General features: G+C 50.4%; 1 protein-coding gene across 1 annotated transcript in view; it reads left to right on the forward strand.

The window, feature by feature from the left end:
• Positions 1-27,390, forward strand: part of LOC119102055 (zinc finger protein 541) — a gene marked incomplete at its 5' end in the record, with an annotated part of 41,071 nt that extends 13,681 nt beyond the window's left edge. The window contains 4 exon segments of the mRNA XM_037225429.1: positions 6,253-6,371; positions 16,431-16,554; positions 26,235-26,330; positions 27,253-27,390. Coding sequence (XP_037081324.1) covers positions 6,253-6,371; positions 16,431-16,554; positions 26,235-26,330; positions 27,253-27,390 — 477 coding nt within the window.
• Positions 27,391-27,735: the final 345 nt, after the last annotated feature.

The following is a 27,735-nucleotide window of genomic DNA, read 5'->3' on the forward strand; positions in this document are numbered from 1 at the left end:
GTACTTTTGGTGCAGCGGCCATGTAGCTTATTTGTTTATTAAAGTGCTTATCTTATTATATAATTAGCCTTAAACTCATAGTCAAGGCTTGAAACCTAAGATTCCTAACAGGTTGCTAATAATTCCCAACTTTAAGGTTTCTTTAGATAATAATACACCAGCCCAGTCTGTTTCTTAACAATAGTTCGATGACGGTATTTGGTCTGTAGCTAAATGGACCGTTAAGGCCGATACGGCGTAAAGATTGCCAAACAAAGGCACTGTGTGATAATTTTATCATTTTCGTATTATCAATGAAAATCCAAATAAACCATTTTCGGCCAGTGAGGTTAATCACGATTTTTGAAGTCATTTGTGGTTCATAATCTTTCTTAATAGTCATAAGACACATAATGGCATCCGCCGTGTCGAGACTGTTGACCTCAGGTCGCTGCGCGGACTGCGAAACGTGCCAGGTCCGTCTGCTGTACTTACCATCTGGAAAAAGTATTGCTTCCCTGGTGACCTTGCCTTTTATCATCTTGAGAAGCCAAGCCGAGTTATTCCACGAGTCTTCGAGGATTGCAGTTTCAGTTTAACTATGCTATTTAGTTCATAAAAACGGATTGCTCCCAGCTTTCTACTCAATAGCGCCGTTAGCAGAAGCTCACATTCACTCTTGGCTGTCACAGTTGATCAGTTTCAGTATCAGTGACTTCCAGTGGAGACTCGGCCCAGTTCGTCCGACGCTCTAGAACGGCTGAACGGTTATTATTTTTTTCTTTTTTCCTCGACCTATCACAGGCTCGAGGTAGTTACCGTTAAAAAGGGGGGCGAGTCTTTTTTAAAACTAGCGTTCATTGTTACGCTCAAGTACAGCTTCACGTATGCTTCGTTTTGTAAAGATGATGTATTTTGGTAAAAAACATTGATTGTTCGTTACGAGCGATGCCGTTGCCCGCGCGTCTGTCGTAAATTAACCGAGAGTGCCTTGCGTTGAGCGCTCGGGCCTGGTCGGCCACGCATTCCACGGCTTGTTTGTGCCTGCGCAACCAGTGACCGTAACACCATTAACTTTTCAGCAATATGTACAAGGCCTTTCAAAACAATGTCCTGTAAATGTTTCAAGGATCCTGTGTGAATGTGCCGTCTGGACCGGTAGAAAATTTCTGCCATATTGCAAGGTCACCGCAATGTGTCACCTAACCGTCACGTCAAATGGAAACGCAGAACTTCCGGCCACGTAACAGTTGCAGAGCGCTGGTCGGCCTCGTCGCAGTGACACGAGACCAACTGGTGCTGACGGTGAAAGAAGCGGGTCGTCGTGCCGGCAAAGGTGTGGGTCGATGTGTGCACACTGTCATGGAAAATCTGGCGCCGAGCATGAGTCTGGCCGGCTTCAGACGCTTTAAAGGACTTATGCCAGATCTTAGCAAACAGAGCAGACGGAGACGTTAAACCGGATTTACAGTGCAGGCGAGCGTACCATCTGCGACTCGTCTGGCGACTTCAGCACTGTCCGGTCTGCACACTGTCAGTACTGGGCCGAGAAGCAGCCGGTGTCATCTTAGCCGAAATCGGCCTCAAATGCCACGCGCTGAGGCCTGAACTGAGGCAAAGATATGGCCTGGCTAGCCGGACCCCGGCGACGATTTGGGGTACGTGGCAGAGTTTATTCTAGCGACTTCCTAGCCAAAGATATTAACGCTTCCCATGCGTTTGTCATTGTCACAAAAGTCGTAAACTATTCCGAATTCATCCATCCGCCGATTAGGATTCCCCTGGACTCGGCGGGTCCAAAGCCAGCCAATATTCCAGCAACGTCGTTTGTTAACTTGTTTGCGGGTGCCAAGCACGAGTGCAGCTCCGCCTGCCTAACTCCTGAAAGGAGATATTTCAACGCATTGACATTTGCTTTTCGTATGGATTCTCAAGGCGATGAGACCCATGCGCTGATGTCCACGCATCATCCCCGTACAGATAACAATCACGTCCTTTATCAGCTCGCTAGTCCCATGCCGCAAAACGAGTCTTGCTGGCGTTAGTCCCCTCCTACCACGCCACATGTACAGCTGTCTGGTCTTCCGCGTACAGTTTGGACAAACCAATATTTACTTGATTGCACTGATTGTATTTTTTAAAGCAGGCTGGAGCTCGGGAGAAATTCAGTTCAGCAACGAACGCCCACAGTGGTGATCCTTGAACGAGCATGCGTAAAGTAAGTACGACGACCACACACATCCTGGTCAGGACGTTTTTAACCTTGACAATGCACCAAGTAAGGAATGTTCTCCACGATTGTTCTTTCAAAGGACGTTGCTCATCTCAGCTAAACCTGTTGTCTAAACACTAACTGCGAAGTGCAGCGGCCCGGCTTGCCGGCCTGCCGCCGCGATTTACAACAAAAAAGATCCAGGCCGGAGGGCGCCGCGTTCCGAGCACGTGCCCCAAGCTTGGATCAAGACAATGTTAACATGGGTCTGAAGTGGTGAAAAAAAATGATCCCTCCAGTTCTTACCACCTAAACTTACCTTATGCTGATTGATGACGTCCAGTTGTGACGGGCTCAGAGTTCTTATGTTGCCAGTTATCGCCCTTCGGTGTAACAGAGGCGCTCGTTCAACGACGTTCTCAAGCAGGCATAGGTACCGTAAATGCTCGACGTTCAATCCGTGTTTAGCATCATGAGCGAACGGCAGCACTCGTGATCAGTGCTTGAAACGTCGAGTATTGTAACAAAGCCAGTGTTTGGCTCCTATCGTCGCTTAAGCAGTTCCATCTGGAATAATGAAGATCAATAATTGTCATCATAACAACTCTGAACTCAGCATGTCGTAAGAACAGAATTTCAAGGCTTTGTTGCTGGCATCCTGTCATTCTGTTTTTTGTTTGTTTTTTTTGCTACCTTTAACATGAATGTGTCCTTTCTACAAAGAAGGCATGAGTACAGCTAACCTGGAGTGTTGAAAAGAGTGCTATTTGTAAGGAGAAGGCATTCACACGCAATCTCCTTTGTTGTTAACATCATAACTTCCACCTCAGCGAAATTTCTTTACAGGTTGAATGGAACTGAATAGAAGTAACGAACTCGCTGAGAGCCACACGTTTGGTGGAGTTTGTGTTATTCAATAGCATCGCGTCGTTGAGCCGCAGCCATGTCCGAACCAAGAGAGATTAATTAAACCAAGAAGTGAAGCGAGCATTACTTGATGAATACAAGAAAAGTAAGGCCATAAACCGCCTGCTATACATTTACCATCGCGGCAACGGCCACGCTAGCGAAATCGCCTCCATCCGGTAAAAGGTTAGGAGAACTGAACATGTGTTCAACTAAGTGTTCTGAGCAGCTAAACAGCTGACAAACTGGGAGCTGAATTGAGTAAATGGGACAGTCCGGACAGGATGTGAGTTTGTGCTCGGGCCATTAAGAACAAAAACATCTGAGCGATCCATTAGTGATGAACCGCAGCTCACGGGTGAACTCGAACTGCATGCTTGTGACTGCTTGCATAATGCTTGCCTACATTATGCCTGCATTATTTGGCTGTAAAACATTGTATTGTACGGGCAGTTTTCAGGAAAATGATGTTATTCGTGCGATAGGCACTGAAAATATAAGCCTCATCAGAGACTCGAATCCCGGACTTTTGGAGGGTCATATCAAGGGGCGATCTTCCAACCTAGCTGATGACGGTTTAGTAATTCAGTGTCATACTACAGGTATAGATGGTGTTCCTGGGACAGATGGTGTTATTCACGGCATCGTGCACTGTGTACCGTTGTGTTCTTCATGCTCGGGCTCTTTGACATGGAGGCACAAAATCGCACACATCCTATAAATTTTCCGTTAATAAATAAAATCTTCGATTGCCGCGAAAACATGCTATCTCCGATGTGCCCCATTTACGCCCGCCGTGACACGCTGAAATATTGCAGTTTTTTTAGCCCAGCTGGTTACGTATTCGGGTATGACTTACTATGATCCAGGGTTCGAGTCCTTGACGTGGTTGATATTTCCGGTGCCGGCCAAGTGAACAGCATCATCTGTCTGGAAAACGGCTGACCAATGTGATCCCTGGCGCCAAACCGGTCTGGTTGTTTTTTTCCATGGTGTTTTGTTAGGTATAAACTGCATTATACAGTGCACTCACATGAGAACGTCGTCATTGCAGCTCTCGGTTATTGACCCGACTGAACAATCAGCAGTCTTCACTGAATTATCACTAAAGACTGGATACTGCTATACCGTTACAGCTTCAAAGTGCATACCCCTTGAAACAAGCACGTCTTGCACTGACAGGCAGTGAAATAATCTCTTAAATGCCCCGCACAACCATAGCCAAAGAACAGCAACAATAAAATGGCCGTTTTTTCCCAGTGCAGTCACGATGCCCTGCTTCATAGCGATGTAGGTACAAATATTGTGCCTCTCAAAAAATACAATGCTGTGCAACGGGCTCCAATACCATGTTACCATGCAACAATATGCAATGGGCACCATGCTGATTCCTGCATGCAGTGCCATGCTACCATGCAACGGGCTCCAACTGGGCTCATCTTGAATGCAAGGCTTTGCAGAACGATTGCCGCACAAGGGTCCGACGACCGACAAAAAAAAAAACTTCAGCAGAGAATGATGAGGATGTGCCGTAGCATCGTACTTATATGCGAATTGAAAGGCAGCTGTTGCCCCAATCCATTTCAGTTAAGAGCTACGCTCGCTTACTAACCGGGAAGATAGACGGGCCGCTTCCACCAACGAACTCAGTAAGACCAAGCTTGACTGAGCTGATGATCAATAGTATTTGCTAGACTGTCCACCTCTCGTTCTTAAGACATCGAGCCACATACCATTTGATATTAGCATCGTTCGTCGTCTGTGTCTAATTCTTCCTCATCTGCATAAGCTGCTTCTCCTCCGGCTTTCCCTGTTACGCCCTGTCTGCACACGAGCACACCTCATCGGCCAATCCTTGCCCGAGCATGACGTCACACGGTCGCGACCATCCAGGCCCTACCCCCCACCCCATCGCTCCGTCGCCGCGTCTGACGCCTCCGCCCCGGGCGTCCGGCGCCGGCGACCGTCGAGCCCGACCCGTCGAGATCGACCGCCGGCGCGGGCACATCTCTGACCTGTCTGCGCGCCGGCCACCGCCGAAAACACGGCCCACTTTCGACGATTTGTTGTTGCGCTCCGCTCACTGCGGCGTCGATCGATGCTCGGCGGCGGCCGACGACGCTGTCGGTGGCGGCGGAGGCGTCAATCAGAGGCGCCGCCGCCCTCGACCGCCGACGGCTGATACCGCCAGAGGGCCATCGTCGACCGCGGACCGTCCGTCGCCGCCCCGGGGGCCGATCAATAGCATGGCCGTGGTGATTGAGGCTGGGGTGCCCGGCGGGTGCGCGGCCACCCGGGAGCGGGGCCGGAGGTGTCGGCCACCTGTCGAAGGGTGTCGTGTTGGCGCGCTGCTGCCGGGGGCTGCGACGGGCTGGATCACAGCGTCGAGTCACGATGGGTTGTGGGGGAATCGGGTATCACCCGTCAGATGACGCCAAGACACCACGGCTGCTTTTTTGGACAGTGACATGTCTTTTTCACACGAGCTGCCTACTGGGATTTTGTTTGCCTATTCACCACAGCTGTCCTTTGTTGTGAGTTGCACCACATCTCCTCTTTCAGACAAGCATTTCCCATCAAGAGGCGCGTCAATCAGGTGCCATTCAGTGATGTCTAGATGTTATCAAGATACAACTGCCATGGTGGGCATTTGTATGACATCTCTTGTCGCTTCGTGGAAGCGGCGTCCTTTGATGGACTATTTGGACCTGGGTCGCTACAGTGACGGGGCTATACACCGCTTAGGATACAGAACTGTTCAATGAGTAATGGACATCATCATGTAGTTATCACCGTTTCACGTCTGGTTTTCTGCCGTTTTATCTTTTCTGCGCAGTGCCAAGCCATAGGTATGCAATGGCATAGCACTCTTTGGCTTCACTGAGCCACTCGTAATTAGCCATGGTACTATGACTCGGCCAGATGGTGCGGATCTGCATGGCGTTGTTACCCCCGTTATGTTCCGTTGTGTTGCTTTCTGCCCTCAATATTCTGATGGAACGACGACGGCTAACATCGCTCCCGATTATCAATATCAGATAATGAACAACGCCAGAAGGTGCCTTATTCAAAAGCTCCAACAGTGGTTAGCGGGATTCCGGAGATGTTCGTAGGCCTCAGGTTTTATCGCTCGCTGACATACAGTACACCTGCAGGTATGCGGCAAGTCCTTCAGCAACGCGTCCGCGCTGACCAAGCACCGGCTGACGCACAGCGACGAGCGCAAGTACATCTGCACCATCTGCTGCAAGGCCTTCAAACGACAGGACCACCTGTGAGTGCTGCCCGGGTGTACGAGCCAGACCCGAGTAGTCAGCTTGTGGGCGTTTTAATAGTGGGCCCATAAAGACAACCGTGGGCGCAAGCTGTCCTCTCTCCACAACACTAGCCAGAACACCGTACCACTAGTGACTCCTCCTCACAATCCGTTGGGATGTGGTCACCCGGAGGCGATCTGGGACAAGCTCTGAGCACATCACCTTGATGGAGCTGGGAGATTGAGACTAAGTCCTTTTCTGGGGCCGGGCGCACACGAACAATGGTCGTAAATCCCGGCCAGGCCCGGCCCAGCGCGGCCAGACCATTTGGCTCTTCACAAGCTTAGGTCTTCGTTACTGCTTATCAAAGATTTATGGAATTATCAGCAGGAGATAGCGGAATTTTGTGAGGAGTGAGTCTGTAGGCCGAGCGAGTTTTACTCTAACTAGCGGGAGATTTCAACTCTGACTGCCTCAGTCGTCCCAGTCTGGCCATGATGCTGTTTACGAGCCGACCTCTTTGCAGCCGCTTGTGGACCTGCAGTTTTGAGCATCAGATAGAAGCGGTAGTATACTAGTCGTACAATCACATTTGCTAGATGCTTGTGACAATACAATATGGAAATTTGGAACATCAAACCAAGGCATGGTAGGTTGATTTATCAGTATGCGGTCCAAAATGCATATGTAGTTGAAACGATTTTCTTGAACGAACTACATCTACTCACAGGCCACATCTTATTGCATAAAAGCTGGGTTCCGATTCATCGGAGAGGATTTTTGCCGTGCGAAGTTGCGTTCACCAATTTCACAAAATTGTGCGTTTTCGGCAAGACGGTTATGAGGGAAAAGGTTCGGAGGTTACACTTATCAAATCGAGTCATGCACCTATCTCGATAAAAAACTGGAAACTGGTTGTCGGTCCAAATGACATTCACTTGTCTATGCTACGCAACGATTTTATCTATATCACAACTTAACGACTTTATTTTTTTTTATTTCATGCCTTATCACGTGATTTGTGTTTCAGTTGTTCATCCTTGTTCTTGTATTTAATCGTTTAACACGTTCCAACGAAATGGCGGACTATATTGAGTGCAAATCATTTGAGGAGGCAATACAGCTAACGCAATCCCTGAAAAACGCCAAATCACTAAACGTTTAAATGCAAGGCCACCAAGAGCAAACATAGCGGAGCAAGTTGAAGAAGTCACATGTCAGCCTCAGGGTACTCATTAAAAGTCAGTGCCACGACATAGGTCACCTCCTCTCACTGCGTTGTTGCCTGGACAGTTTACCAGTCAGTGGGTTCACGCGGCTCAAGCACAGCACTGTGGTACGATGCCGAGCTCGGTCAACCCCGGCAGCGAACGGCCTAGCGTTACCGGGCTCGGTCACCCCCGGCAGTGAACGACCGAACGCTACCGGGCTTGGTCACCCCCGGCAGCGAACCGCCTAGCGTTACCGGGCTCGGTCACCCCCGGCAGCGAACGGCCTAGCGTTACCGGGCTCGTTCACCCCCGGCAGCGAACGGCCTAGCGTTTACCGGGCTCGGTCACCCCCGGCAGCGAACCGCCTAGCGTTACCGGGCTCGGTCACGCCCGGCAGCGAACGGCTGAGAGTTTAGGCCACACGAGACGCAATATGGCGATGGCCAGGTGCAAGCTGGATAGCGGAAGCAATGCCCAGCAATACTGCCGACATTGGTTTTGTAATGTCAAATAAATAAATCATAAGTCGTGAGTGGTGTTGCAAATAACCGGCCTTTCAGGACGGGTACATAATGACCGCTGCCCGTCTAAGCGCCCCTGAGCCCGAATAACTTACAACGACCTTTCAGAAAGTTATGATTTCATGACGTTATGAGGCAGGCATGGTATAGCTCGTCTGTAAAGTCGACGTTTCTAGTGCTCTTGACCACAAGTGGCAATACTCGCTTGATAACGTCTTGTATACTAGGGTCTGTTGCTAACGTCGATTAGCCCGCACCTCCTGGGCTATTCAAAGTCGATTACGTGCAGCATAAGGAACGAAAGCTTGGTGCTGAAGCTCATTTTCGCACACATCAAAGGGCATTTTCCTTTAGGCTTTTAACATACCGTCCTTTCTGAAATGGCAAATTCGAAGTTCATTAGCACGCAGCAGTCGGAAGTTCTTCGTTACCCGAAATATTCACACGAAGATAACCGTCTCGACCAGGAAATAGTTGATTTTGCAGCAAGTGCCATGCGCAAATTAGCAAAACTGCACATATGCCATGAATACAATGCATGACCTGAGTCCTGCTTTATTCAACGCTATAGATTGCGGACTAGCACCCTCGCGGGGCTGGGAAACGGAAGATGTAATGCAGCTATGCCGCCCGCACATCCAGCTTACCCAGCACCAAGCCTGATGCTAGGCTTATGGGGCAGGTTTGCTCGTGCTGCGCTGCTTTGATCTCAACCAGATGTGCTGCATAAACCGTGCTCTTGTCGCGCGGCAGAGTCAGACCATGCGAGGTGTTGGAGGTCTACCACCGACAGTTATCGAGCTATTGGTGGGTAAAGGACAAATATTTGCCTTTATTATATGTGGCTAGCTGGGATGCCCAGCGATACCCCGATTATAAAAAGGATGCCACAAAGGAAGAATTTGAAAAACGCTGCGTTTGGCTTATTATAAATTGATCTGACTTGTCTGGTGGGGTTTCGTATTTGTAGGTGCTTGTATACAAGTGGGACACGCTGCAACGAAAGTGCCGGCCGCCATTCATTCCTTGGAGCAATGCAGTTAATACTTTCAAAGAATGTCACACCACAGAGCTAAACTTCGAAGAAATCACGAGGAAATAGTGAGACGCACAATTGCAGAAAATATGCACCAGTTTCAGATTATACCCAAAACATCTCTGGCACGAAACAGGCCGACGCGTCCTTCTGAACCACTGTTTGACCAGCTGAGCAGCCAGCGGACTCACGTGCTCTTCTGAGGTACAGTATGACGGTCCGCTACCGGGCTCGGGCACTCCCTGCAGCGGACGGGTCGAGCACGGAGCAATCGAGGCCATACACGGCGGAATACGGCGATGTGAAAGTACAGGCCAGATATCAGCGTGCGTTAGGGTTCTTCTGCAGCTGAATTCCTGCGCCAAGGAATCTTACGGTTGCGTGGTTTCTTGTGCGCCACATTATTGGTCTTGCCCTGGTACGATATGATATGCATGTTGGACGCTCCGCTGGAGCTGCTGACGTACAGCTGACTCCGGGAGAACACTGGCTCAGGCAGTTCGAGGTCCGTTTCTTCAGGCACCGCTCCTGGCTCTTGTTCATCGCCATGGCGTGGGGCAGCTCCGCCTGCCAGCAGGCCGGGATCTGTTTTGGACTCGGGATGAGCGGAATTCTGGGGATGAAAACGTTCGCTGCCTTGGCCCTGCCTGTCATGATGGTCGGCATTGTAGAGGATCCATGCTCCGTAACAAAATGATGGGTGCACCTGGCTTGAATACAAGTTGCGTGATAGGGTCCTGACGGTTCCAGGCTGCTGAGAAACTCCAATTGGTAGTTCGCCGCATTCTGCTCCCCTGGGTCGGGACAGTGTCCACCGACTTGCAAACCCTTGTCTCTCTACGTTGGTACTCCAGAAGTTTTGAGTTCATGATCATCACACGGCGAAGTTGTTCCGTGCCAGGGTGACCTGCTTGCGGAGGCAGGTTGTGTCTTGTACAACTCTTACTCCAAGTCGGGGAATATCTTGACCAAGATGCCGTCGACAAATCCTTTGTTTTCGCTGCAGGGAAGCCTGACTTGGCAGCCAAAGTTCTGGTTTTGGCCGTTGCCAGTTTGCAGCGCTCAGTTGGCGAGCTGGCCTGCCGTCTTGTCGCCGTTTTAAGAGCGCATGCGCTGCTGGCGAGGTGCCAACTGGCGCTCGGTCCGTCGCTTAACATTCGTCATACTGTTTTTATGTAACGCTGCGGATAAGTAGTCCCGTAGAAACGTTCTTTGAGCCATCACGCAGTGTATGCTGGTAAGCTCTACTGCCGTCGTATTCTGTTGTTCACTTAATCCGTCTTCCTACGTGGAAGATATGCAATGGATTGGCAAACATCGACCGATTTGTTTCGCTCCTCTGATCGGTTTCACATGGTGACGAGCTGACCTCCGCCAATGCTAATCCCATGGGGCAAGTGTGCTCGCGCCGAACCATTTGCGTTGGTGCGATCTGGACCGAATGTGCGCCCCTCCTCTCGCCGCCGGTTCAGCACTATGAGGCTTAGGGGCCCACCGCTATCGGTTTCTGAGCTATTACAGGTCATACGACAGAGATTCCCACCTACTCTTTGCTAAGTGAAATGTGCAACGATGCCCAGGCACTAAAGAGAGGTATATCGCAAGAGTGCGATTTAAGGTATTTGAATTTAGCGTTGTGATCAAAAATTGTCTGGTCGGTGTTGTGGATTTTAGTATTTGCGTTTGTCTTGAATAGTGGGACATCTTCCAATGAAGTTGCCGCTCGAAAATAATATGTTGGGGCAATAAGCTCATATAATCTAAAAAATATCACATCAATAGATGTCCGTTTTCAGATGTTGCACGGTCCTTCATTGAATATACCTCTCGTTGTAATCTTTGTAACGATAAACAGTCGCGGAGGATCGCCCTTTGGAACCATCACTCACTTTGTTCTTGCGGCTCGCACTGGTCGTTATGTTCTGATGTTTCACCCTATCCACCTTCCCAAAACTCGTATATTTGCAATCAATTCGCATACGGCAACCGAAACACTTTGCTACTCCGATAAGTTTCAAATGACGCAGGGCTGAGCGTCCCCGATGCTAACCCTATGGGTCCCGCTTTGCTCGCGTCGAACCACGCACAGTGGTTTGATTTGGACCAAATTGTTATATGATCATTCTTCTCGCCACAAAGATACAGATCACATCAGATTTGGGGGTCTACCGCCGACGGGTCTTGAGTTTTATTGAGCAAGTGGCAGGGGTTCCCATTTATGACGAGCCTGCAAAACTCCACCCATGCCAGCGATTAGAAATGGGGCAGAATAAGCCAGCACTCTCCATGGATGTACGCGGCTGCATCCCTAGCATCCCAGAAAACTAATTTCGCGTCTTAAGTACTGTATGGAGAAAGTGAAACAAAAACTTATCTTTGCACCACGAACATTTTTGAAAAGTTCCGCCTTTGACACTATAGTTACGTCGTGTTTACTACTCCGCTGTACACAGGACCTCCCTGAGCTTCAAGATCGATCAGAGAGCTCAAAATAAGGCGTCAGTATTCTGGCCCGCGCCTGGCTTCCTCCTGGGCGCGTGGGAGAAAATATCACACAAGGTCTGGAGCTGCGGGGAGTCCTGAAGGTGATGGCCTCTCACCGCGACTGCCTGTCGTCGGCCGCCTCCACAACGCGTGGGCGTGTGGTCAGAACTATGTTTCTTTGCGCGCGCGAGAGGTGGCGCTACTGCGCCGGTTCCACCGCGGGTCCGCGAACCACTTCGGACGGTCCGTGGGACTGCGGGGGATTATCGCGATACCTAAGGTTCGATGTTTCCGACACTGACTCGAACTACGCGCGATGGCCCAGACGGGCCCAACATAACTATGTCTTATACCGTGGAGCGCTCGCAAGTTTTGCGCATTCTGCATCAGCCACGGATGTTGCATCGCTCAGTGTTCGTGCGACGCATTTGCTGAGGGATGGGGATGTACCAACCCTTAGACGTTCAACGGGGAGGGCGCGTGAGAGTTTTCTAGTGTTGTATATGTTACGACAAGACCATCCAGGTGCTTAAAAGTAGACGTGCAACCCACGCTGATACTGTAAAGTTTGTTTTTTGTGTGCAAATCACAAAATGTACATTTTCCTAAACAAAAAGCCACGTATGCCCATCGTGGAGCAAGACACATTCATCAAGTGCATGCAGTGACAAAGACATTGTATCGCGCGTGCACACAAGAACACTCCAAAACTAACAAAAGCCTAGCGATGAACAGTTAATGGACAGCACATTAAAAACGCATGATAACACACAATGACGTCATACAAAGAATACCACAACAACCGGCATTAACAAAACGCATGGATCACATCACTGGCAACGCACTACAGCGGAGTGGAACGTCAAACACATCCGTCGTTTCTTGAGTCTTACGTTGTGTTTGAATATTGGGAGGTTTTATTGAACTTACTTGAAATAATGTTCTCTTCGTTTAGTACCTATCGAGACATGCTTCGAGTGACAAGAGAGAAAGGCCGTTCAAAAGTTCAGAAGGGAGCGGCTGTTTGATGGCGGCGGTGGTCATGAGACGGTGGCCATGGCGGAGACATGAGACGGTGGTCATGGAGGAGACATGAGACGGTGGTCATGGCGGAGACATGAGACGGTGGTCATGGAGGAGACATGAGACGGTGGTCATGGAGGAGACATGAGACGGTGGTCATGGAGGATACATGAGACGGTGGTCATGGAGGAGACATGAGACGGTGGTCATGGTGGAGACATGAGACGTTGGTCATGGAGGAGACATGAGACGGTGGTCATGGAGGAGACATAAGGCGGTGGTCATGGCGGAGACATGAGACGGTGGTCATTGGCGGAGACATGAGACGGTGGTCATGGAGGAGACATGAGGCGGTGGTCATGGCGGAGACATGAGACGGTGGTCATGGAGGAGACATGAGACAGTGGTCATGGAGGAGACATGAGACGGTGGTCATGGAGGAGACATGAGACGGTGGTCATGGCGGAGACATGAGACGGTGGTCATGGAGGAGACATGAGACGGTGGTCATGGAGGAGACATGAGGCGATGGTCATGGCGGAGACATGAGACGGTGGTCATGGAGGAGACATGAGACGGTGGTCATGGAGGAGACATGAGACGGTGGTCATGGAGGAGACATGAGACGGTGGTCATGGAGGAGACATGAGACGGTGGTCATGGGGGAGACATGAGACGGTGGTCATGGAGGAGACATGAGACGGTGGTCATGGCGGAGACATGAGACGGCGGTCATGGAGGAGACATGAGACGGTGGTCATGGAGGAGACATGAGGCGGTGGTCATGGCGGAGACATGAGACGGTGGTCATGGAGGAGACATGAGACGGTGGTCATGGAGGAGACATGAGACGGTGGTCATGGAGGAGACATGAGACGGTGGTCATGGAGGAGACATGAGACGGTGGTCATGGCGGCCATGGCGGCGGTCCCGAGACGTGGTCATGTCTGAAGCATAAAACAGCGGGCATGATGCTTTAAATGTGGGTACTATATTGATTAAGATAGCGCCCTCAGTCGGGCGTAATAATCATACTGTCTCGTTCGTGTTTAATTCTGGACGTGATGTCAAGCTGTTTCCATGTGACATTGTGTTCATCTATTTTGTTCAGTTATCTAGAGGAATGAAACTCCTTGTCAGCTTCCAAATTTAAGTTATTTAGAAATTTGTGTTGAGTGTTAACAGCTGTGCTGTCTAGTACTGCATATTGTTATTTCCTGCTCCCGAGCACAAAGGTTTCCGTTAACCTTCACAACGGCCTACATTAGGGAAAAATCCCTTGCTTTGATTTATCTGGTATGCGAGTCTGCAATGCCGCGTAAATGTGTGCGATATTATAGAAATGAAGACCTGTGCCACCTTGCGGTTCCAGAAAAGCTGTTTCCTTTAGGAAGCCGCAAATAGTGCATAGACTGTCATTAGCTTTGCCAATCACTAACGAAAATTCGTTGGTTAAAGGTTTCTAAATGCACCATACTTGAAGTTAAACTAAAGTGAAATGTTTGAGCAAATTTGTTTCAGTAGCAGCACATATGTCTAGCCTGTATGAAGCGTGAAAATGGTTTGCGTCTAACCCACTTTACCCCAGGTTTTTCTGTGTTTTTCATATTTGTTCCTCAGACAAGTGGTGTATGTTTATATGTAATGCGTGAAATTCTAGCATCTCCAAGGACTGAGTTTTTTCGTGATGCATAAAAGAATAGGCAAATGATTTATAATTTGACTCTTTGGCGGTGCTCGAATGGTTTCTAATGAGAGACGCAAAGAAAATAAATGGCATACCAGCCCCACAACACGGTTTCTATATCTCCGTTAATGTAAAGAATTCCTGTTGTGGTATTTATAAGGTCTGAAACAATTTACAATCCTGTAATGTCGCATGTTTTAACGATGCCGTTGGCGAATTTTGAAACATTCTTGGGTCGCAGCTTTTCGGTCAACGTTTGCTTACGTTTGGAATAGGTAAATCACATAACTCGCTTCAAGCTGCGATTGCCTGCTTCCAGAAAGGGATTACTACCTTTTTCACTTTGAAAGGGCTGTCGTTCCACATGATAGCGACTCTTGAATAGGGGGAATTTTTCCGTATCGTAAAAAATCAACTGTGTTTGAATTGGTGCAGTCTTTTTATCCATGTTGTCTTCATGCTCTTAATAAAGCTACTAAGATCAACCGTTCCAAGTCATCATTCTCGCTCTCTTAGACAGCTTTTATCGTTTACCGCTGCCATTTCTACCCCTTTCCCGCAGAAACCGAAGCAGTTTTATCCCAATCTGCACCGCGTCGCTTTTTTAAAGTGACGGTAGTGTTAAAAATAAGCGAAGTAGGATTGGCCACCCAAGCTAATGCTGTAGACCAATGTTCCGTTCTGCTTTACCTTCAGCCGTAACACTATAAACTAAAAGAATGCCGTGATGGAAGTGTCACTCACGGGTATTTACTCGCCTTCATCTGTGTAAACGCTTAGACGGCAATTCACAAAATTATTGCAACAAAGAGGAAAAGCTCATGACAAAGAGAGAGCTTCTGCACAAATCAGGTAAGCATACCATGACTCGAGTTACCCAAACCATCAAAAGACTGCAATTTCTGGGAAGCCGGATGCATTGCAAACTGTGCGAGAATGGTAACTGTGCGACTAAACTATCCAGTGCCCCAGAGGACTCAACAGACGTGCCAGCTGCTAGGGCATGCTCATCACGCATGCAGCGCACATTCGCAGCCTGTGCCACCATCATGTCCTGGACGAGGACTGACACACAACTGCCGGTCGCTTGGGGTGCCCACTGACTCCATGATGTGAGAACACGGCCCAGAATAAATCAAATTATAAAAGTACACGTTGAGGTACTGCGGTTAGAAATAAGCAGTGTTTTGGTTGGAACTGATCTAGGTTCTTGAACTGAGTAACTTATGTCGCCATTGATCTCTTGCAGCAAGACTGCAAATGGCTTATAACAGACTAAAGTGTTATTTAATATATTCACGTGCCACGGAAATGGAACAACGGTTGATAACTCATAAGCCACGGAGTTTTCACCCAAATTAACGCTCTTGGCGCCTAGGTAACCTCCTCCTTTTATCCATATGACACCTTTCCCGCCGTGATTTCACTTCGCTGCTCCGCATTCACCACGTGGAACGGATCTGCTGTCACGTGCTCATAAATATTGCGTGGGACGAAACTATTCATGGTATGCAGACCTTCACGCCTGCCCGCCCTGACCTTGGTCGGAGTAGCTGCTACAGTATGGAACACTCGCATTTCCAAACGTCCTTCCGTAGTATCGACCATAGTGAGCACCAGGAATGAAGAGCCACGTGGTTTGAGTGGGATCAAAGTACGTGGCTTCACTGCCAGCACCTGGAGAATGAGATGTAAACAATAGCATCATTCCATGGGCTTCAGCACGGTTATCTGCATACATACTCCCTGTGCAATGTCACTGTTCTACTTCGCAACATTTGGTTTTGTTTCGATGAAAAACATCAATTCTCCCGCAGCATTCGGTTACATTTAAAGACGCAAACAAAGCTCCTAAGTTGTTACATGAAACTGTATTTGAAGTTTATTACGAGCCCCGTTTGCTTGTCCATTTGGCTTCATAGATGGCTCGCACTGTCTCCAACCAGTGTCAGTGCCACGTATTTCTGTTCTAGTGTTTTTCATATTGTCCTTGTCTGAAGCATCGAACTCACGCACATCCAACGAACGATGCAAACGAGGCGGGCCTGCGCACACCCAACAAAGCACTCCCGTCTGAAAACAATCAGCTGACCACGTCGCACCACGCGTTCCAGGAACGGCCACATGCTGACCCACTGCAACAAGAAGCCGTACGAGTGCACGTCGGACGGCTGCAACAAGTCGTACTGCGACGCCCGCTCGCTGCGTCGCCACGTGGAGAACATACACGGGCAGCCGGCGGGCGGCGGCCGGCCGGCGGCCGCCGCCAGGACGGCCGTCGCGCCCGCCGGCGACGACCAGCGGGTCACCAGCAGCCGCGAGCAGGCTGTGAGTGAGGCCGGGGCCGGACTGGCGTCAGAAAGCGGGCCTCTCATGCAGCCGCGACAGGGATGAGGAGTCAGGGAGCCGGCCACTAGTGCAGCCGGGTCAGAGAGCCGGCCACAAGTGCAGCCGGGTCAGGGATGGGATCAGGGAGCCGGCCACTAGTGCAGCCGGGTCTGGGAGCCGGCCACTAGTGCAGCCGGGTCAGGGATGGGATCAGGGAGCAGATTTTAGGTACAGCCGCGGCTCAGGTATGGGGTCTGGGAGCAGGTTGCAGGTACAGCCGCGGCCCAGGTATGGGGTCTGGGAGCAGGTTGCAGGTACAGCCGCGGCTCAGGTATGGGGTCTGGGAGCAGGTTGCAGGTGCAGTCGTGGCTCAGGGATGGAGGAGGGAGCTTGCTGTGTGTGCAGCTGTGGCACAGGGGTCGGATAAGGAATCAGGTCGCAGGTGTTGCGTTGTTGTCGACCGCGGCATGACAATTGCGTATTTCCAGTGAGATATCGGCTATGTAAAATGAGAAATGAAACCAAAAATGTTCCAAAATTGTCCCAGCCATGTTTTTAACGCAGTCTCTTGCACCTCATGTTTCGTATGTTTCGTTGTGGAGAGAGCATTGGTAGGACACCGCCTGACCGTGCACGTTACTGGGCCTTGCGACCACGTGCGGAAATTAGCAGTTGAAAACGAAATGCAGGCCAATTCTTACTGCCATAAGGTGCACCTTTTTGCCCGCCCCAGTTTTAGAGCTGTAACAACAAACCGTCAATACAAAAACGAATCGGTGCAATGTCAAGCTGATCAACAAAATAAATGTACCTGGTTTGGATGGCATCATAGGAAGGTCTCATTGTAAGGTGAAACTCTGTGCTTCTTGTAAAATTAATGCTCAATTTAAAGTAATAGCTTAACACGTGCCTGGGTGGCCGATTGGATACCCCTTGCTTGGTGAGGGGGTGGGTCGATTTGCCCCCCCCCCCCCCCCGCTGAGATTTCAGGAACTAAGAAAGCTACAGACACCAAACTCACAGGGTGTGTTGGTCTGTGCATTAACTCACTACGTTACATCACGTGACCACAAAGTCACGTGACCTGTGACGTCACGCATTGGCAGATGATTCCACGGTTTTTTTAGCGTTTTAGTGTTTTTACCTCAGTCTGTCAGCCTGGGCAGAAAACGCTACCAGATTAAAAGATCACTCTGACTGAAAGGGGACTTTGATTTGGTAGCTTTTGCGTTGGCGATTACGTTAGGTGGGGCGGAAGCACTTTGGCTTTGATTTTGGGGGAAGTGCGACCTTTGGTAGATAAGGAGGAAATTGAAATGCTAAGAGTACCCATGAAAAGGTGAGTGACAGTGTCTGGTGTGGTGTGTGGTTGCCCGGTAGATAATTAACGCTAAAAGTAAACATTCAAAGTGAGAGGAATGAAACTGAAATGAGTTAAAAATGGTAAGAAACACTCAACATACGGACAAGATAGATGATGGTAAAACCGGAACTGAAGCCACACTTCCAAACACCACTTTGTACGCAGTGTGTCATGATCGATGGTAAGCCAGAGTTAGTGTGTGGACTGAAGTAAAAGGTAAAAGAAGAAAGGAAAGTAAAATCTAAAAACTTTACCGTCAGCCCACACATCGAACGAAACTGAAATAAGTTAGCACGCACGCGTGACGTCTCGCATTCCAGCTGACAGTTGTGCTGACGACAGATTGAACGGGGCCAGATTGGCCGTCGAGCGTTCTTTTTTTACAGCAATCGGGGAGTGTTTTTTTTTTCGCTGTCCTACTTTTCCATAAAGTGGCATTCTTTTTTATGATTGGCAGCATGCGAAATATACGCCAGGAATATCTCTTAATGTACGATTTGGTGTCCAAAAGCGTTCAAAGGTACTTTTTCAGATGCTTCACCATTTTCGTCCACATGTTGGCCACGGCTTAGTGCTAGCCGCGGGGCCGATGCTGCGTGGCCCAGGGCGACTGCAACGTCTGGCGTCGAGTTTTTGTCGCTTAGATGTGCCAGCGCGCATGCTGAAAACTATGTTACAATATTTGTACCGCTGACCATTCTGACTGAATGTTGAACATATCCAGACAAACATGGCTTGGCCATGCTAATACAAGTCGATCCGTCTTGATCTTCAGTCTACATTTACGGAATCCTTGCTGTCTCTATACAACCCACATAAAAACATGGCACAATTTCGGAGTTACATCGGTTGAAAGAGTCCATTGGACCATTGTAAAATGAAGAGCGCCGTCGATCTTTTTCATGCAGTCATTTAACACATGGTTTTGTCAGTTTATTTTCTACAAACCTAAGGCAGAATTGATCCCATGGTACCGTTTGGACTATATTTCAGTTGAAGAAGGTAAAAATATATGTGGGTGGGCGGGTGGGTGTGGGTGGGGGTGTGGGTGTGGGTGTGGGTGTGGATGTGTATGTGTGGGTTGTGTTATAAATATCCTACATGCATATGTATAAATATGCTATATGCATATGTTATGTGAGAAAATATCTCCTCAGTAACGAATGGGCCATATTCGGCGATTTTCTAAAGCGGTCGTTCTACTGTCAGGGGGCCGTTTTTCAACCCTGTGCCCCCCCCCCCCCTCCTGGCCAAGGCTCTGGCTGCGCCCATGCTGATGGGGCGCCGTGCGGGCCGCCTGACGGGGTTTGCTGACGGGGCACCGTACGGGCCGCCTGACGGGGTTTGCTGCGGGGCGCCGTGCGGGCCGCCTGACGAGGTGTGCTGACGGGGCACCGTACGGGTCATCTGACGGGGTTTGCTGCGGGGCGCCGTACGGGCCGCCTGACGGGGTTTGCTGCGAGGCAACGTGCGGGCCGCCTGACGGGGTTTGCTGCGAGGCAACGTGCGGGCCGCCTGACGGGGTTTGCTGCGAGGCAACGTGCGGGCCGCCTGACGGGGTTTGCTGCGAGGCAACGTGCGGGCCGCCTGACGGGGTTTGCTGATGGGGCACCGTGCGGGCCGCCTGACGGGGTTTGCTGATGGGGCACCGTACGGGCCGACTGACGGGGCTTGCGGACGGCCGAGGCCAGGCGAGCTGAGCTAATGCTGGTCGGGAGGCTCGTGTTGCGGTGCAGCAATGCCTCAGTGATGTATTTTCAAAGGCAAGTGCGTGTAGGTTGTCGAACTTGCTTCCAAACTTGTTTCTGGGGATGAAGTTTACGGTAATGCAGTTCTGAAATGTCGAAACACCGTGCAACAGGGGGCTAAGTACAACACTACGTTTCACGACCGCTTGAGCCCTCTAGGCGACAATCGCTGAGATGGCGTGCAAAAAGGTCCTGGATTCTCCCCAAATACATGTCAAGGGTCGGCAATCAACGGGTGATGTGCAAAATGCATTATGCTGTCGTCTCATCTTTTCAAGCAATGTTGCGCCTTGCTCGACAGATCTGGTAATCGACTGTGCTTGGCACACTTCTCTTAACCAGCAGTATAAGCCTTGTAAGTCCTGAATGGCCTCATTACGCATATTTTAACAGCTTTCATCTTTCGAAGCCGGTTTACTGGAATAGCGAGTGCCTAGACACGTGAAAGAACCGTGGGAAAGTACAGGTGTGCCCTCGAATTGTGCCACACTTCGCAGTTTTGCAACGCGCTTTGATGTAACTGCAGTGCAGCCCAGTGCGCAGCGAAGATGATTGATTCAGAGCCATTCGGTTTCATAACTAGAAAAGCCTTCGCAAACTGGATGTCAGCCATAAGACACCAGCGGACCTCATCCATCACCCAATCCTTACCATCAAGCATCCTTGTCATCCATAAGTCCAGACAGTGATAGCTCTGGCTCAAAGTTAATTGCACTCTCGGAATGGGGGTGCCAGCAGAACCAGTGAAGACAAAACATTATCATAAATCAGACATTAGAATTAGCCTTATTCCTCGAAAAACCAGGAGAAGGGAGATACAGTTTGGCTGATGCATCGGCAACATGTCTTCATCGAAATAAAAGCAGAAGTAAATTCAAAATTGACCGCCGGTGATCCTACTCCACTTTTCAGGTTATTTTTTTTTCAAACAGCAATCCACAGTTTTCATGGACACTTGCTTTCAGGGAATTAAACAAAAAGCGGTTGTCAGCCATCATCAAGATACAGTGCCCGTCTGAGAATTAGAATGCGTATATTCACAGTATATAAAATCAATTCACGTTCAGTGAAAGCAATAGATTCACATTCATATTTATATAAAAATAGATTCACATTCAGATATATATATATATATATATATATATATATATATAAGAGTAGATTTACATTCAGTGAATCTATTGTTATAAAAAGTCGGCGACCGAATATTAACACAAAGGGCTCATCATGGCCAATTATGGGAATGTTATATGTGCCTCTATGCGTGATGGGTGCTGGCTTAAAATCGCTTACATGTGTAAGTGGTGCCTGACGCGTGATATGCGATGCCTGCTCAATTGAAATTGTTTGCATGTACAATTGATGCGCGTTGTGTGATGCCTGTTTTACTTTAACTCGTTTGCATGTTTGAATGAAGCGTGATGCGTGGTACCTATTTGCTCGAATTCGTTTGCATGTACACGTATGTTTGTGTCTTCTTATTCCTAGATAGGCACTGCATAATGGTAATGGCTGGCAGTCGCTCTTTGTTTAATTCCCTGAATGTTATTGTCCTGCAAAAACGGTGGCTTGCTGTTTCAGAAAATAGCCTGAGATATCGAGTAGGATCATTGGGCAGGCAATTCCAAATTCACTTCTGCTTTTGTTTCGATGAAGACATGTTGCCGAAATATCAACCAAACTATACCTTCATTCTCCCGGGTTTTTTTCCGAGGGATGAGGCTAATAATTCTGTCTTATCTGTGTGAATAATGTTCCTCACTAATGCACTGAACAACTTACGTAATTCTAAAAAATTATCCAGTGAAACTCCGAGGCTGGATATTGGCGCACGCGTATTTGGGTGCTTTAAACGCTCTTACTCATTTTTACGCCTCAATTCCACCAACTACGACCAAAAGTACTTTCATTAGGAGTACGAGAATCGGCGAATGTCCTGCCTGTGTCATGATGACGCGAAACTAAAATCTAGAAAGTGCTGGGACGTCACAGGCAGTGTGCTGTACACATGGATTTGACACTATGATATCCGCCGAAGTGCTGATCGAAAGTCCGCTGAGTTTTATATCCCTTGTCTCAACACGGGCAGCAATATATCTATCACAGTCCATGAGGTACAGGGCACCACACCGTATGCACCTTGAAGGATATCACAATTTTACAGGCCGAAATAAATAGGTCATCGAAACTAAATTTTGCATACTTGCTGCGCTGGGGGTAAACATCAGATCTGCGTGGCTCCGCGTGTAACGTGTTGTCAACGCTTCAACTAACCACCGACGCAGGCGACAGAGTACGTGGGACGGACAGGTCGATTGACTTACGTCCAATGCGTTTGCGGTGCGTTCAGGTAATTCTGCAAATGACTTGGTCTGGGCGTGTACACAATTTTGGGTAGTGTTTTTATCAGGGACGGAATGATTGTTCGGACTGTCGCACTCGTGTGGCGTGTAAGCATGCACACAGCGTTTCGGCCAGCTGTCTCTCCGGCCGCCTTCAGGTGTCATGGAGTCCTGGGAAGGGCTGGATGATGTTTGCCCTCCAGCCATGCATGCGTCATATCTCGAGTTCTCTCCTTGGACTTGCTCAGATTCGAATCAGGGCCAACTGATTTCGAGATTAGTCCAGTGTTCTACCAACGGGGCTTACCGGAACGGTAATCTTCCGTCGTTAGAACCTGATGTCATTTATCTCCTGGATATTTAGGGATTTTCCACAGACTGGGTGCCATATTGGGACGGATGTTAATACTTGGTTTACATATATTGTTGTTAGCCAATGTCATGTGTGCTGCCCCTTTGGTCCTCCTGACTTTCCAATTTTGCTCTCTGTTGATGATGGCTACCTCATCGCGTGCTGGTCGGGGATCGCCGTCTGACCACAAACGTTCTGCCACGCCAGGCTTCAGACCAAAAAATGAGTGCAATATGCGGCAACTGTTTTAAACATAGGGCACCCGCGATAAAACTTTATCGACATTTTCCTTACCAACGGTAAGTATACTTGTCATAAAATCGTGACTCTGGTCGCATTTGACTACCAATTACGTAGCAAAACACGAGCAGCGACATCGGTAGACAGATATTCCACATTGCACAAAAAAGGACTACAAAAGTCTCTCCAGATCCTCCCTGGCGGTCCAGGATGACCAACAGCTGAACCAGCTGCTGGTGGCTGGTTAGTCTGTCGATCTTGTCGACGGTGATGCGTCTCATCATAAATCTAAAGGCGGCTTTGAGCTTTTGGCAGCTCTCTGGCTTGCCCACGTGGACGCGGTTCTTTAGGTTGCCTCACAGCATGAAGTCCAGTGGCGACAGGTCGGGGAGCGCGAAGCCTACTCCACAGCAGTCTTAAGCTGATGGGCATTCCAGAGAAATGCTCCTCCAACCAATCCAGTGAAGCCCGTGCCGTGTGCGGTGTATGCCAGTCCTGCTGGGGCCGCTCGCCGTCCCGATCAATCCCGTGAAGTCGCCTCGGAACCCCCCAGGAGGACATCAGAGTGGCAGCCATCCCCAATAGAGACAGCCTGTTTCGTTTCCGATACCACTTCTTTGCGAACCTGATGCTGTTGTATTGTTAAAACCGAGATTCAATCGGGAGGTGTCGCCCATGGTTCCGGGTAATCGTTCGCACGGAAAAAGAGGAGTACGGATAAGCGCCGTTACGTTCGCACGACCGTGGGTCATAAGATGCACTTACCGCTCGCTGCGTTCGTGATATAACGATTGCATTCTTGGAAGGCTTGGTGCATGCCGAATTGTAATGCGTTATGGTGGAGATCGCCGTTTGATTGGATGCATTTCTGGGACGAGTGCCCACGATAAGCACTGCTTGTTGCATCAGCCCTGGCTCCACCATCCGATCACAAAATTCCGGGTCAACGGCAAAATCCTGCGTCAAAAGCTTGGCGCGTCGCAATGCTCGACGCAGCCCATCCTGCTCTCTGACGTCACCCGACCGTCAGCGCGGCGACTGCCACCGGCCGCGGGCCATCTCAGTCAGGGACAAATAGCGAACTGGCTCGATCCGGGCTCACCACTTGTCGCTGAATTGGAGGCAGGTGCTCTATCAACTGAGACATCGGGACAAGCTATATTATATTTTGGGACGGGATGATGTGGCGTGGTATACCGTCGTATGCATACGACACACCACGCGGCTGTGGCAGGTCCTGCGAAGTCGTTCTCTGTCGCTCAGAAGGGAAGAGCATAGAAAGGCAACCATCCAGAGTCCTGTCCTGATCCGTTCGTGTAATCGCAAGAAAAACCTGCAAATGTTTTTAAATCGGTTTCACATACGGGGGATTCATATGATATAAACGCTAGGTGGCTACAGGATACCATTTGGTATAAGATGAGCGTACTACTAATGGTGATGTGCTGAGGTATCCAGTGTACCAGCAGTTCAGAGAAATTGGATGCAGTTCATAAATCCAGCAATCCCTGTCCTGCTCACATGCATTGGGGGTTCACAAGAGCATCAAAGGGGCCCAATCAAACATTGGTGGGACTCAGATCCCCCTCCCCCTCCCCCAGAAAGTGTGCTAAGTGACGCCACTGGCTCCCTCCCAGCTTGTACTAGTCTTCAAACGCGCTGGTCGATTTGTGCGTCCGCTGTTGCCTGGCAGTGTGGGCCATCTGCCCGCATAGTATAGACGTATGGGCCACCTGCCGGCATAGTATAGACGTAGGGACCATCTGCCCGCATAGCAAGTAAAGACCTATGCACCGTTTTCAAATGGTACCCGGCTTTCTTAGCACTACATGATTTTAGCAAGGTACCAACAAACCGCTAACATTATGTTTGGCCGACAATGTTCACCCAACGCCCATCGGACGCGCGAGATGAGCTTCATTAACCCACCACCTACCAGCCGAACGGACTTCATTCCCTCACCACTCTGTCCAAAAGTCACCATGTCGACGACCCAGAGGCTTCATGCTAACTTTCACCTTTGATCACCAGATGTTCGCCAGGACATATACCAGTGCTTCCACGCCTGACAACGGAGGCTGTCAAGCGTCGGCTCGCTATCAGGCGGTGATCTTGTGTAACCGGCTTTTTCAAGACATTCGCGTCACGTTAACATATCTGTTGTTAAAAAGTACTTCAATTTTGTTAACTTATACGTCATATTGTACGAGGTTGATGTGTAGGTAAAGGATTATTTACATGCACATGTCTGTCCCGCGTGTTCAGAATGGAGGCTTTGGCGGTCTTCTCTCTTTCAACCTGACTTGACGCTCGGAAGTCGGCTTTACTTTGGGGCGTTTCTACGGCCACATGCTTTCGTTCAGATTGTGGCATGCCGGCATTAGGTTCCCTGTGATGTCGGGGGTCAGATTTTGACAAAGATTTGACAGGAAACCATGACGACGTCAACTTATTCAAACTTGCCAGTGCGAGTCCGGCTTCCATCTCGTTCACCGAATTTTATTCATGTATTAGCTGTTGCTATGCCGAACAGAGGTACAAAATGAGTGGAAATAATTTTGGTGATTCCATGATCAGTTCTTGCTATGGTTGTGAACTTTATCAACGGTCTGCTGCTTTTTCGCGAGCCATTTTTCACTCAGAGCCTAGCCGTGGTTTGATGCTGTAGTGGGCTGGTTCACGGTACCCCTTCTTGTTGTTTTCATCCCTTTACGGCGACGTGTGCGTCTTTGTTACTTCCCACACCTGCCCCCTAGTGGAGGAGGTCGGTATCGTGGTAGTGAACTTCACCGAGAGATGGCAGCTTCGGCCTGGCTTAGTGCGTGGCGGGCTGTCTTGCTGGCCGGCAGTTTGGCCGTCCCAAGGCTATTTATATCGGGACGAGATCATCCGTCGTTTTTGTCCCGACGTGACGTCACTCCGCCGGGGTTCATACTCCTTGAAACATGGTGGATTGCTAATTGGTCCACAACAACGCCTGAATAAAGTCAGGTGTCATTGAAAAGACGAGAGGCGAGGAAGAGAGGGCATGGATGTTAAAGAAATGCAGGCACGAGAACAGCAGAGCCAATGACAAAGACAGCACTCAGTGGCGAGGGCTTGTGTTTGAAGAGGCAGGAACGGCAGACTGCATTCGGTGCTTAGTTGTCTTAGTGCTCAGATTTTCAGCGTACGCCATATAGAGTACCGTCTGAAAAGTACATTCTCGTATTCTTACATCTCTATGCATTATCCGAATTAAGAAAATCGTCGTGGCCTTTACACTAGAAACGATGTTTTAAGACGAGACATGAACTGAGAAAGGGACATTCAGGCTGTTGGATACTAGTGTTTTCACAGCAACCGTGTGAAAACATTCCAGCATTAGGTGGACGATTGGTGTTTGTGTTTGTAGCTGTAAACACAAACATCGATTGCGGCACAAAGGGTGCTTACCAAAACATTCAATGTGTTGGATTTGCCCCCAAGCTCGCACGAATGTGGTCCACCGGAGCAGTGGCAAGTCGTTGGCCGGTTTGCCTGACCGCTGGTATGCTCGCCTTTAGAGTACGGAGGTGGAGCAGCTGCAGCTGATCCAGCAGATCATGCAGGACGCCCAGGCGCAGAGTCAGGCTGGCGAGGCGGCCCGGACACCCAGCAAGGTGAGAGGACCGTGCGGCGCACTCACACTCGCTCCCCTGCCGCCAAACGCACGCTGGCACCAGTCGGTGTCGTCTTTGGACTGGTGCGGCGTCATCTGTGTCCCTATTAAATCCACTGGGCCATTCATTTTAAAGTGACCCTTACTCCCCTAGCTCGGTTTGTCGTCTTTTAACCTTACATTGGAAAGCTCTAGCCCTTTGGCGCACCGGATCACAGCGATGATGATGATGCGGTCGGTCCGCTTCACTGCGCCTTCTCCGCGTCGCTCTGGTTTTCCCAGAGGCATCGGGCCGTCGTTGAGCCGGTTCTCCCAACCAGTCTGGTTTGCGCCGACATGAGCCCCAGTGTGCTGTGCTCTTTCCCGCCCAGGACTGCAGCACAGCCCGCCCGGTTCTCATGATCGGAGCCGTACTACGCCTGTGGCTCGGCAGTTCTGGTTCGATCGTGTTGTGAGCCGGGTCCGTCAGTGCAGTAAGCTCCGGTACGTCACCAAGGCCGTCCGTGCTGATCTGTGGCTTATCCCGCGGAAGAGCGGCGCGGCCGTCCGCCGTGTCGTGAGGACAGTCGCTGTACGGAGGTCCAGCTGGTCCTGAGCGGATGCGGAGGTCCAGCTGGTCCTGGGCGGAATTGTCGTGTGGTCCGGCCCGTTCCGAGCACCGCTCCGCGAGGCTCAGCTCATCCCGAACACAGCGGTTGGATGGTACGCCCTCACGAAAGTTTGTACCAGTCACATGCCCTCCGAGCAAACCTGCTGCCCGGTCCAGGGCCTCTGGACTGACCAGTCGCCCAGCGCTGCTCGGCCTGCTCTGGGCAGGGCCGGTCCTCCAGCCCGCCGGTCGCGGGGACGGCGGACGGTGGCAGCGCGTCGGCCGCCGTCGCCCCTGCAGCGGACTCACTGGCCGTCGGGCCCCGATGCGGCAGCCGACCGTGGCCGGCCGCCGTGAGGCCGAGCCGGGAGATGACCTGGGTTCAGCTGGCGGCCGCGGCGCCGGCCTGCAGTGGCTCGTCTGCACGGCACCAGGGGACGCGGCCCGGGCTGGCCGGCCCCGGGGTGACTGACCAGATTACCGCTGCATGTAGCGGCGCCGGGCCGGCCGGCCGACCCGGCGCGGCGGCACACCCGCTCCGCTGTCTCCGGCCGGCTAACGGTGACCGGGCCGCGCCCCGCGCCGCCGGCCGCGGCCCCGCGCCCGCCCACGCCCCCGCACCTGCTCCTACTCCCACCCACGCCCACGCTCCGCACCCACTCCCGCCCCCTGCTCGCCCCCGCACCCGAAACCGCTCCCGCGCTCACTCCCGCGCCCTCCCGACGGGTCCATCCCCCCCCCCTCCCCCTGTTGCATCCACTTCCACTTCCACTCCCATTCCCACCGCCGCTTTCGCTCCAACTCCCGCCCACACTTC

Source organism: Pollicipes pollicipes, unplaced genomic scaffold (genome assembly GCF_011947565.3).
Source record: "Pollicipes pollicipes isolate AB1234 unplaced genomic scaffold, Ppol_2.1 Scaffold_5441;HRSCAF=6435_pilon_pilon_pilon, whole genome shotgun sequence".
Classification (NCBI taxonomy): domain Eukaryota; kingdom Metazoa; phylum Arthropoda; class Thecostraca; order Pollicipedomorpha; family Pollicipedidae; genus Pollicipes; species Pollicipes pollicipes.